The 13,208-nt window shown below is 41.6% G+C and overlaps 1 protein-coding gene across 8 annotated transcripts in view; it reads right to left on the minus strand.

The window, feature by feature from the left end:
* Nucleotides 1-13,208, minus strand: part of KIF6 (kinesin family member 6) — a 353,330-nt gene that overhangs the window by 43,284 nt on the left and 296,838 nt on the right. For all 8 annotated transcript variants that reach the window (XM_036217598.1, XM_036217600.1, XM_016154315.2 and 5 more), the window contains one exon: nt 884-934. In XM_036217598.1, the coding sequence (XP_036073491.1) occupies nt 884-934 (51 nt within the window). The remainder of the gene's footprint in view (nt 1-883; nt 935-13,208) is intronic.

Raw genomic sequence — 13,208 nt, forward strand, 5'->3', positions numbered from 1 at the left:
TCTCCAATTACAGGTTACTCAAGGGCCAGGCCATCTCTAGGGCAATCCCTTGTTTGCATTACACAAATTGCTTATTTAATCTAAGCTCTATATGGGCTTGGTCCCACGCTAGCTGGAGAAGAAACAAGCTGGTTCTACCCTGGATGCCTGCTCCATTAGTCTTCCTGGGAGCTGCACACTCCTCCCAGGTAACTTCTTTGGGTAATGTATCCGAAGGGAGTATTTTCTGCAGATGTCCACTACCTAAAAGGTGCCAAAGGCCTCTTAGAATATCACTGTGTTGGTTTAGTGTTTGCATTATTAGTGCATTGGAGTGTGTCTGTCAGTGTTGTGGGTAGTAAATAGCATGGGGGCTAAGAACACCAAGTTTGGACTCAGAGAACTGGGTTCAAATCCCAGTTTCAATACTTTCTAGCCATGTGACTTTGGGCAAGTCATTGAATCACCTTTCATACAGAAACTGCGCTTAGCTCTTAGGACTGTTGTGAGGGTGGAAGGAGACAGTCACATAAAGTGGTGCAGAGAGACGGCTCAGCAAACGGAAGCTGTTTTTGTCACCAATCATTACTGTCAGGATTAGTTAGTAGAAAGGATCTTGAGGGGCTGGGACATACGGGTAAATTTAGGTTGGGGTGTCACAGGATGAGGCAGCAGCTGGGAGGATGGGGGTGCCAGGTGCTGACGGTGGAACCAAGCACACAGGTCAGGGAAACTGGTTCCAGAGAGGAGAACACCTGGAGGAAGCTGCCCTGACAGCAAACCTTGTCTTCCTTCACCTCCCCAAGGGTTTTGAATGAGTTATCTTTTATCTGGTGTAGGCTTCCAAGACAGATCAGCTTGTATCACCTTTACCTTCCTCTTGCAGGCTCCACTTTGTACCCACCTAGAGCTACTTGCTGCAGATGCCGCTGGGTGATTTCTTCCTTCAAGCGACCTGTCGAAGACACAGAGGAAAACCACTTGTGAGTTCTCAATGGGCTTGAGGAAGACTTGGTCTCAGGAGCATGTGGCAAACTAAAAAAAAGAATATAGGTGAAGTAAGGGAGACAAGAGCAGATATAGCTTCCAAGAAAAGCCCGTCATGCCCTGGATTTTATTGGAGAAAGAGGCTGCAAAGGCAAGGGCCCTGGCACATCACTGCCAGTATACATTTCACCTTTGGATTCAGACATCTTGGGGTCCAATTTTCTTAGTCTGTCATTAATAATTTTGGCTAGGGCTCTTGTCTCTTATTTAGGGAGACAGGATTTAATGTATTAATAATGTATAGGGCCTCTTTTAAATCCACTTCATTCTTTTAAGCTATACAAAATTGTGTCAAATATAAATGATGGTGGTTTTGGTTAATGATAATCTTAATGTGAACACAGCTATTGATCATTTGGTTTGAAACACAAAAACTTCTAGGTTGCATTAATAAAGGCATAGTGGGTAGATCAAGGGAGGTGATAGCCCCATTGTATTTTGCAGTGGTCAGACTATGGTTGGTATTTGTTCTAGGATCTATTCTTTATAAGGAGCATTAGTAAAATAGAAAATATTTAGAAGATGGTGAGGGGTCTAAACCCATGCCATTTGAGAAATATCTGAGGTGACCAGAGATATTTAGATGGGGAAGAAAATACTTGGAGAGGAGATTTGGAGATAATGGCCGTCTTTACCAGTGTAAAACTGTTGAATGAGAAAACGAATTTGTTTTTGCTGAGGGCAAAAATCAAGTCGAATAAAGGCAGACTTGGGGCTCAATATGAGGAAGAAACAGCCCATGTCGAGGACTGTCTCAACATGGATTAAGTTGTCTCAAGATGGACTAAATCGCCTGGTAAAACAATGACCCTTTCCCGAAAGTGCTCAAGCAGAAACTGGGTAACCATGCATTGGGTTGTCAGAATGAGAATCTCTGCCCTGGGTAGGAGTTGGGGCAAAATGACCTCCAGGTTTCCTCCACCTCTAAAACTCCATGATTTCGTGCTTGAGGGATGGGTAAAACAGCAGCCCTGGGGTTTGTTTATGTCCAAGGGCCCAGCACACTTGTTAAAATGTCAGTTTTGTCTATATTGCGTGTTCCATTTGGGAGATGTGATCAGGCCACTGGGGGATTCCAGGAAAGCCTGGGAACTTCATTGCTCCCTTGTCTAATATATTTCTTTCTTAACATAAACTTCATACTATGCCTCGAAGGCTACAGCTAAACAGAGTTCTCAAAAGATGAGTAGACAGTAAAGCAGTCATAGGAGACCTTGTCACTTACAAAAGGTTTTAGGGCACTCCTAGAATGTTATGATTGAGAGGCATGATAGAGGTCATTCAGTTTAACTTCCCACTCAATTTAGCAATCCTTAGTACAGAATGAAACGGTCATTTCACCTCCAACTTGTATGCGTCCAGGCTGCTCCACTGATTAAACTGTATATAAGAAATTATTGATGTGGTGTCAACACCTGCTTCCTTGTAACTTTTAGATTTGAACCTGGTCTGTTCTCTGGAACAGCATAGAAAAAGGATTCTCTTTTGTTGGCAGTGAGAGCGCTTCGCACCTTTGAGGATGCTACAATTTCTCCACTTAGACTTGTCCTTTCTGGGTTAAACATTATCAGTTCCTTCAGCTTCCCATTGGAGGCTGCTGTTTCTGGGTGTGTCATCATGCAAGTCTGTGCATTGCCTTCCATGTGTCCCTACTGGAGAGGAAGCTGAAGATTGGGCATAAGCAATGATCACACCCTAATTGCAAGTGAGAGAAGGTGGGAACCAGGGAGTGTGTTGAAGGGCAGTTGGGGAGGTGGAAACCTGGCCTAAGGATAAGTATTGGAAGAGCCTGGAGACAACAGGAACATCACCCAAAACCCAGGCCAGCCACAGCCACAGATAGGATCTCCTTCCTTCTCTGAGCAACATAACCCTTATTGTCTCTGTCAATCAGCATAGTGAAAAAGTAGGGGTGTAAGGGTGCTGCTGGGCTGAGACTCCAGTTTGCATGAAATATTGCTGACTTGAATTTTAAAGAAGACTAGTATATACATTCTTCAAACAAAAGGAGATGGTGCTGTAACAAATGCAACACACCATTTAGACATGTCTCTTGATTTAGAGTCAGCCATTAAGGGCTTTCTCAGTATGGAGAGCCAATGCTGCCTTGATGTCTGGACTATTTCTTGGATATCTGGCACCTTGATCCTCGTACGTGCCTGGGTTCCTCCTTCCTAATGAGATTGGACAGCGACCTGCTCTTGTAGCACACAGTGGGTTGCATTCCTCCAGGAAAACTATCTTTGTGACATTGAGCCTCCTCAACATCTTGCATTTCTGACCACAGGGCTCCCCAGCTGTGCACCTCCCATCTCATGCCTTGTCCCCAGTAGGTGCTCAGCCTAGTATGTCATGACTTCCTGACTCCTATTGGAATGACCAGGCTCCTTCTCCAAAACCCTGAGGAAGTTATTTTGGAATGACAGGGTTAAAGATTCTCTGCAGCCCCTGGGGTGGGAAGAGCTGCTCATGTAAATAGAGAGGGGGATTTTGCCACCAGGACTGGAAGTTCTATAAACTCCACAAACATAAATATCTACTCTCAGAACAATGAGCTATTCCTAGTGTACAAAACGTCGGTCTTTATAACACTCCATATAGATAAATGTACGTTTAATATGTGTTTATTGATGCTCAGTTTTGGCGAATTGGCTAACATCTCTTACCACATGGAAATTTTTGTTTTTGAGATTTTCCCAAACAAGCCTCTCAAAATAGACTTATGGATGATACCTAATTGCATTTTCCAACAGAACCATTCTTCACATGTAGATAAGTCTCTGTAATCTGCTGGATCTTGCAGCTCCACAGGTTTTGGCATGAAAAAGTTGAGGGGGACTGCAGAATTCACTCAGCATGCAGCTTGCTGTCATTAGCATGGTGATAAATTTGCTGGTTTTGGCCTGGGTTCCTGGACACATCTCCATCCCGAGGTATGGTAAAGAGATGAAACAGAAACAGAACTTCCAGCCTGAGGCAGGAGGTGGTCTGAGAGGGAAGCAGGGAAGGGAGGAGAACTTGGCTTGTCAGAGAATGGTAATTAGTAATTTTGTCTCCAGTAATTTACAAAAGTGCATGCTGGAAACACCTTTTCTCCTTTTCTGATTCATTAATTGACAGAGTGGGGGTGGCAGCAGCAGGTAGAGAGGGTACACTGAGCCTGCAGTGATGAGGGGAGCTTCAGAGGAGATGCGTGACCTTAGAAGTAACTACATATGGGGTATGTGCCCTGCTTGGTATATAGTTTCTCTGTATCAAGTAGTACGTGTGAAAAGTATTATCATCATGCAGAAGCAAGACTTATTTTTTACATTGATATTCAGTCTTTTAGATCAAACCATTTTCCTTAAGCTTCACACTCTATTTTGCATGCATGTTAGTTTGGAATCATTCGCCAACTGAAAGCTGCTTAGCTTGTCCAGAGCAGAGCTATTCACTTACGACTCCCTTCGTACTGCTGCTGCAGGCTGCGAGAGCCATTTCTGTGTTGTGGTGCTTTATTGAAGATGTTGATGTAGCTTGCAATTAGTAAATATTTGCACTCATAGACTATACGGTAAACACTATATTCTAAGTGCTGTGGAATACATGAACGAGTAGAAGACTCTAGTCTAGTTCACAAAAGTTAGCGTGATATAGGGGGCAGCGAACAGGTGGCCTGTGTGCTCTTCTTTTTAAAGCTGGACCCATGGCTGACCTTGCTCTTCCATCATGGATGGTTTGCTTTCCTGCTGAGCCTGAGTTTGGCTTTTGGGCAGCTATAACCAGTCTCTTGGAATTGGTCTTGAGATGAAGCAAACCTCTTGGTCATTTTGGTTATATTAGAAAGTGGTTACAAATTTGTTAGTAGACAGAATTCAGTTCAAATCTCCATTCTGTTACTTTCTAGTTAACATCTCCAAGCATCAACTTTATCATTTGAAAAATGGAAATAATAACTGTTATAATATCTGCTTTATTATATCTCAAGATTCTTGGAAAAATCAAGGGATAACATACGAGCATAAACAATACACCGCACTAGTTTTAGGTATTAAGGCACTGTCAGACATATTGAAAAAATACTGCATACATAAGATGATAGGCCCTATAGGCCAAGTGGTTACACATTAAATTGATGATAGAGATAAGTTACAGGCAGGAAAGGTGGGTTAGTGGCATTAGGAAAGTCATCATTACTAAAGGTAAGACTTGAGAAGAAGTGTTAAGTTGGGGTTGAGCAAGGCATTCCAATCACAGAGGACTTTGGGCAACAGGGTGCAGAAGGCCAGATACACATTAGTTTGGGGCACAGGTTGGAAGGGAGTGCTTGGGATGGTGCTGGGTGGAGACTGAGATCTGTTTATATGAGAGTCCAGGGTCCTGGGTAATCACTGAGGGCTCTGGACCCAGGTAATATCTATTCTTCTTTTCTACTATAGTACTATAGTAATCCAGTAAAATCAACTAAAAAGAAATATCAATAGTAGAATTAGGATGAGGGGAGAATACACAGAATATTCTTCCTGTCTGAGGGGCCTCTTTGAAATAAAAGGTCTGGTTAGTGGTTCTGAATTGGGGTGTTGATTTCAGCTGTGATGTGGGAAGCCAGTTTCTTTGTACTAACATAGAGTATGGTGGTTACTAAAAGGTTATTTTCCCTAAAGGCTGTTGTTTGTAAGGCTATTTGTGAAAATAATGAGCTTAACATAAATTAAATATATAATCTTTAGATGAATTTCTAATGAACAGGAGTGTATAAATCCTTTGAATTTTTCAAATCAGGCATATTCATCTCCTCCTTGTTAATATACATTTCATCAGGTTTTACCTAAAGTTGTTTATATAATTTGAATATCTATTGAGACAGGAACCGCCTCTTCTCACTATAGCAATGGTGGATAAGATTTTTTTTAGAAAAGAGAATATTAAGATGACTTCGCTAGATTAGATTACAAGATATATTTCTGAAGATTAGAAGTAGGACAGAAATGCAAAATGGTGAGTGGAGCCTAAGTCTCAGCTTTCAGGGCTCTGGGTCCAGAAATAGCAGGGTGATTAAAAGTGTATTATGCAAGATAAGAGCCTGGCTCACAGTATGACGCTGCAGGTTGGGGTGAGACCACCCCATGACCCAATGTGTGATTGAAAGGGGACTGAGAAAGAAATAAGTGCTGCCAGATGTTGCTTGGAGCTATGGTTCAAGCTCAGTGAGGAAGAAAAGTACAAAGTCAGGCTCTCTCCAGTTGCTAATTCAAGCTACTCACTGACTCTATGACCGTATCAAACACAGTCCAATACTGCCGTGGAACGTCACTCTAAATGATCATTATTAGAGCTGCTTCTGCACTGGGGGGCTGGAGAGTCTGTCAGAGAGACCGGGATGTGTACAAAGGGACAGAGAGGAAGAGAAAGAAATAAAATGTTTCATTAAAAATGAGGCTGCACACCAAAATGGCAAAATATAGGAAGAAGTCTAATGCTAAAAAAAGACAGCAAAATCAATAGTTGGAACATGAATTCATTGCAGATGAAAGTAATTTCCTGGACATGCAGATAAAGACATTTATGGATGCAGAAGCACAGAGGGTGGAATTCGTCTTACTCTTCTTTATGGCACAGCATCCTCATCAGTCTGTATGAATGTGTGTGTGCATTTTTACTCTCACACCTCATGCCTTCTCCTCTTCCTCCAATAAGCCAGAATTCTCATCGGCTTGATGCATATCCTTGTATTGTATGTATTCTTACGATTTGTGTTAAAGTTTTTTAAGCTATGAAAGTGATGTTATGCTATAGATCTTATTCTGTTTTTTATTTATCAGTGCTGTTTTTGACATCTACCCATTTTTCTGCATGTGAATCTAATTTTCAGTTTCTAACTACTATATACATTCCATAGTGCACACCCCAACATTTCTTTTCTCTTTCCTTAAGTTTAAACAACTAGATTGCCTCCCTTAACACAAACAGTGCTGTGATGATCATCCTCGAACATATGGTCTTATAAGTCTGTGAGAAAATTTCTCTGCTGGGACTCAGCAGTTCTGTACACTTAATTTGAGGTGCTGCTCTCCATAATGACTATGCCAGTCTATGCTTCCAAGACAGATGTTAAAATAAGCATGTTGAAAATACTCAAAGAGATTAATGAAGGTATAAGTTTTCTTTAAGAGGAATGAGAAATTATGCAATGAATAGGTATAAATGAAATAAGATAAATGAATAGGAAAAAAATTTTGTAACAAAAATTAGAGTGATTGAAACAAAAAAGACAACAGAAGGAATAAGGGAATAAAGCAGACTTGACCTCTTTTAGCCCATTTCCTATTTGCCCCTAGAATACTAACTTGCCTGCGGTGCGTGCGGCTGCAGCTTTTACCCTGAGATGACTTGGGGATTATAATCTTAACCTTACCTGCAAAGTTTGCCATGAAATATCTCACTCTTATTATTATTTTTGCATCGTTCTAGTATATCGATAGTCTTTGGAAACAAATGAAATTATTCTATTTATTATATTCTGTCTTTAGTAGTGGTATTTCTATTTACAAAATATAGTAATTCTTGATCACTAAAAATGTCAAATCCTAGAAAATGTAGCATTCCTATGTGTGATGTTAAATGAATGCTGGCAGTGAGATGCATTTTTTTTTTTTTTTCTAAACAGAAAATGGGTTAAAGGCAAATCAGTGTATTGGAAGACAGTGGAGAAAAATTTGTCCAAACATAGCACAGAAAGCAGAAGAGATAAAAATGGAAAAGTGCAGTTAAAAGTCACAGAGAAGAGACTGAGAGGCTTCATCTTCTGTGTCACAGGAGTTTTAGAAGAGGGGACTGGGCAATGTGGAGGAAGAGATATTTGAAGAGATAGCAGGTGAGATTTTCCAGAATTGAAGAAAAACATAAGCCCTCAGGGTGAAGGTGCACTCTGAGTATTGAGTGGGATAAATTAAAATAAATCCACCCCTAGACACATCAAAGTGAAACCGCAGAGCCACTTATACCAGCTTCCAGGGGACCTGCAACAGACCAGCTCAGACAATGGCCCCCACCTCAATGGCATTAGGTGCTAGGAGACAATGAAGGGAAATTACGTCATCTTAAATTTTATAGTCAAACTACCATTCACATTTTCTGCTCTGAGGAGGCACATACCACCCACAGAACCTCTCTGCCCCCAGGAGAATGCAACTGAGAGGCAGCCAAACACGAATGTTAAGTGCATGGACTCTGGAGCCAGACTCCCTGGTTTGCATACCAGCTGGGCCACTTACTCTGTGCACAGTTGGGCAAGTTAAAACTAGAGATAACAAGAGTATCTGCTGTGAGGATTGAATTAGGTCACACATGTAAAGTGCTTAGAAGAGTGCCTGCCATAAGAACTGCATAAGTGTATGAAATCATTACGATCAGCAAAAAGAAAAATAAACAATATGTAGGATAAGAGAAGCAATGGTGAGCATAAAAACAAAATATTTAAATAAAAATATTTAACTGTCGACCATAAAAACCCTGTGTGTGTGTGTGTGTATGTGTGTGTGTGTATGTGTGTGTGTAAAAACTAAAACTTTAAGCAGTAATAGCAAGATGGAGATAAGGTGAGAGAAGTCCAACAGGGAGTTACAACAAGCTATAGCCTTGGACGTGGGTAGAAGGAGGATGTATTTGGGGTATCTACAAATATTGTTATAGTTATTTTTTAATGCGAGAAAAATAAAAACACATATAGCAGCCAAATCAATAGAGGATCAGAAAAAAGGCAGGGGTGAGGGTTGTGGGGAGGGAATGCCAAAATTTTAACAATTCAACAGAGCAGAAGAGGAGAAAGGGAAAAAAAAGGGACAATGGGAAAAAAGGATGTAAGCGATCCTGTTCTTGGTTAGACAAACAATAGCGGGAGCCTTAGAAGCACGTTTGTGCATATAACTGTGTGTGCGCATGTGTGTGTGCACGTGCACACATGTGCGCACCTGTGCACATGTATGTATGACAGACGAGCATGGAAGTTATGTGAATGGACATCTACAGAGCTGTCATGATGGATTACCTGAGGGTGGATGTGGGGTGGAAGATGAATTGGGTAGCAGAGGTAGAGCCAAGTAAAAATCATACTTTAATAAGAAAAAAATCATACTTTAATAAGTATTTATAATTAATGATTTATATAAAAGTATATTTATATATATTGATAAGAAGAAATGAAAAATTAAAAATCCACTGTAATACATTTTCTTGAGAGGAAAATGTGATATTATAGAGCATGCTGAAAATGATGCTTGGGCATCTGCCACACATGTGATGTCATCTGTCATGCGTGCTGACCGAACATATTCACAACTCAAGTCTCAGTACAGCGCTGGGGGAATTGACGAGTGTTTTAGCTTAATCGTCAGAGCTCTGTTATTACCCAGGAGCCTGCTGATGAAGAAGGGGTGAGGGTGGAGGATGGGGAGTCAGAGGGATCCCAGAAGGGCAGCAGCAGCCCATTGGCCTGGGCTCAGGGGGGCGGGGGCTCTGAGAAGCCTTCAGCCCTCCTTGGGAGCAGAGGAAGACAGGTTCTTCCCTGGGTTCCCCAAAGAGAAAAGTTCAGTGATGAAGCCCTGAGAGAAAGGCCAGGAATAGTCTAAATGCTGGGTGAGTGTTTGTAAGCCTTTTCATTCCAAAATGACACTTTAGTTGTCCAGAATTCAAGACTCTTCATTTAGTATGTCAAACACCATATTTGGTAACATCATTAAGTCACAGAGAGAGGAAAAAACAGCCCATTCTAAAAAAAAAAATCAGTAATTTCAAGAAAAGCACATTGTAACTTGCCTTGATTCCCCCTCCTGTATTTCCCCTCCCCCGGAATTTTCTCAAGACCACCCATCACCTTGACCCCGTCTTGTAGAGGAAGATGTGCCTCATAATTGATGAGCATTTCAGCTCACGATGACACCACCAGACAGCAGTCTGGGATTTCAAGACAGTTCTTTTCTTATCACTGGGACAGTACACGATGATGACATTTTGGGGAGTACTCTCATTTATAAAAAATGACCAAATTATACCATGTCTGGGAGACTCAACTTCTTTTTCTATGGGATTTTAATTCTGGCTACCCAAGTAATCATCATAATCATACAAGATTAGCACATTCTGTCTGAAGCTTAGGCATTTGGCTATTGTATATGCTTAATTAAGCTAAGGAGCTTATTAATATCACTATTCCAGTATGTGATGATATTCCATGAACATATTCAGAGAATTAAGTAAATAAGCTCATTTGTTAAAAGCTCAAACAAATGTGGAAGTAGGTAAGCATAGGAAAAATATCAGCTCAGCAACCAGCATGAACTGTTAAGTACCAAATACCTCAGGGAGCTGAGGGCTCATGATTGCGTTGGCATCCATCCAAAAGATGTTACTTTAGATGCTTGGATGTTCTTACCTCAGCAAGGGAGGGCTATAACCAGCTTCCAAGACTTACCCTGGAGGAATAGCTGTAGATCACCATCCTTTTTTCTATTTGAAAATATGACTCTGGTTGCACGGGCTTCTCTCTGGGGTGAGGGGAGGGCCCATGTGTGCAGCATGGCCTTGCTGGAGCCTTGGGTGCATTCAAAGCTCCTCTGCTCTGGTATTGGTGGGGGGTGGGGCAGGTAATTTCCACCCCTTCTCACACTGCAGGCTAGTTTGTACTGGCCCCTTGTTGATTGTGGAGGTGGATGGCAGGCTTCACTTAAGGGTATGAAATAAACCCCAAGCACTAAGATGTTTGATTTGGCAACATACGTAGCTTTTAGACGGATTGAAACATGAAAACAGCAAGTTGTACATTGCTCTTTGGTGTAAATAATAAACTCTCTCATGCCAAGATAAAGCTTGATTCTATTCACTTGATTTTAAATCAGCTAGTGCTTTAAAAAAGTCAAAAGGAAGAAACCTGCCCCGGTTGAGGCTCAATACTGGTCGAACTGCCGGCCGGCCTGTGAAATAATTGCCTTATGGAGTTGGTTTTTCTTGTTGTGAGAACTGTCCTCCGGCTGAAGAGCATGGAGATTAGGAGAAACCTGTCAATAAGTTCATAAATAAAAGCAAGATCAAATGGCAAGGGTTTTAGCTCTCAGGTTCAAAAGTCATTTGTTATGTGCTGTATATGCTTGCTGCTTCTTTTGGGTGCTATGGGCCAGGGCTGCCGTCTAATCCTGTCCTCTGTCTCTGCCGTCACCTACTTGCGGAGGTGGGGGTTGGGGTAGGGCGGGCAGGGGGTGGGGATATATTAGTGCCACTCAGGGGGATCATCCGAGGAAGCCAAAGGGTGCTGAGCTAAAGGATAGGAGCCAGCGGGGGACATTAGGAAATCATGGTAGAGGTGGGAAGCCAGAGGGAGGTGGGAAGCCAGAGGGAGGTGGCTGGCCTGCTGAGACCACTGAACAGTGGCGAAGGCTCCCTTGGGAGGAGGGGCAATGGAAAGTGCCAGGAGAAATAGCAGAATCCTGGAGCAGTGGAAAGAGCATGGGCTTTGGGAACAGGTGCCACTTACTGCCTGTAACCTTGGGCTATTTAACCTCTTTCAACTTTATTTCTTTGTTAAAACAGGACGATAACACCTATCGCGGCAAGGTTGCTGCAAGAATTAAAGAAAATATACATTAAGCATACAGCACAGTGTCTGGCACATTGTAGGTGCACAATCAGTGGGTTAGTGATGGTGGTGGTAGTAGTAAGAATAATTCTCATGGGGGAGAGGACCAAATTACAAATAATATTGCATGGAGGACAGAAGAAAGCAAACCCACTGCAATTGTTTCTAAGGCCTTGATTATGTTCATATATGATGTGATATCTGTGTTTTCTCCTATTCTCTTTTCTGAAAGATAAATTAACAAGTTATCTTGGGCCCAGTGGACTAAATAAAAGGTGCCCCTATTCCCCAGCGGGGACAGTCACATGTCTTTGCAATAGTCACAATTCATGGCTTTACAAAGCAAAGCTTTGGCCCTTTGGCAGTCATTGACTCCAACTACAACTTTTTACAAATGTGAGATCTCTATATTCTAAACCTCTGCCTTCCAATCAGTTCCTCACCCTCAAGTTCACCATAACTTTCATTAGTAACAGTCTTTCAGATTCCTTTATGCAGTCGAATATGATTGATTTCTGTAATTGGAAGTTAATGCCTTTTTAATAAGCTTGCTTGAAATGTTGGTAGTAATTGTCCTGATGACTCCTACCCTTATCCTTTAATTTTGTTTTCTTCCAGAAAATAGCACTAGAGCCCTTTCTCTTCTGTTATGGCCAAAAATCATCAAGGAGGAGAGGAGAAGAAGCAAAGAGGCAGAGATAGACTTACTGACCATTCTGCAGAGGTCATTTTTCAGGAGTGACATATTTCAGAGAGAATAGTTTCCTCTCCCTGAACTTGAGATCTGCCTGTGTGAAATGCTAGTGTATATAAATGGCTCCATTTCTGTGCAGATTTCAGTCCCAGTGGGTATAAACTGATTATTTAGGGAGTAAGTGGAGAATAAGGAAACCCGGGGAGTTAGGGCTAGAAAAAGGAGGCAGAGCAGACAGCAAAACGAGCGGGGAGGTTTTTGGAATGAAACTTTGGAAGAGATGAAGGAAGTTAAAAGCAGAAGTACATACAGCCTGAGAACTGCACTTCTTCATCCATCAGAAGGGGCAGGGAGAAGGGGAGTGGGGACCGGAACACGTGTAACCTGATGGCACAGGTTTTTGGTGCTGCATCTCTGGGGAGTCAACCAGTCCAAGCGATAACATCAGGAAGGCAGTATACACTCAGAGAGAAGAAACAGACACAAAGAAGGAATTTCATAATATGCAAAGATAAAAATAATTTATAAGCTTCATATTGAAACTTTAGGGGAGCGAAATCATGAACATCTTTCAGCGTCTAAGGAATGGTAAATGAAAGTTAAAGATACAGAACTCATTATGACAAATTGAAGGTGAATTAGACATTATATGTTTTTTAGTGTATTGTCTTTAGTGTTTTGCTTTGGTGATATAAAAATATTTGTAGAGGCTTTCATAGATTTACTTGAAAACTCAATCTTGCTTTCTGTATAAAGACATAATCCTTATGACTTTTCCTGTCTCACAGCAGTGTTGAAGCCCCTCGTGGCTAGGGATGAATGAAAAACTCTACTCTGCAAATCAGAAGACATTACAGTGTACATCCCAGGGCATGGCAA

The sequence above is a fragment of the Rousettus aegyptiacus genome, unplaced genomic scaffold, assembly GCF_014176215.1.
Source record: "Rousettus aegyptiacus isolate mRouAeg1 unplaced genomic scaffold, mRouAeg1.p scaffold_m13_p_1, whole genome shotgun sequence".
Taxonomy (NCBI): Eukaryota; Metazoa; Chordata; class Mammalia; order Chiroptera; family Pteropodidae; genus Rousettus; species Rousettus aegyptiacus.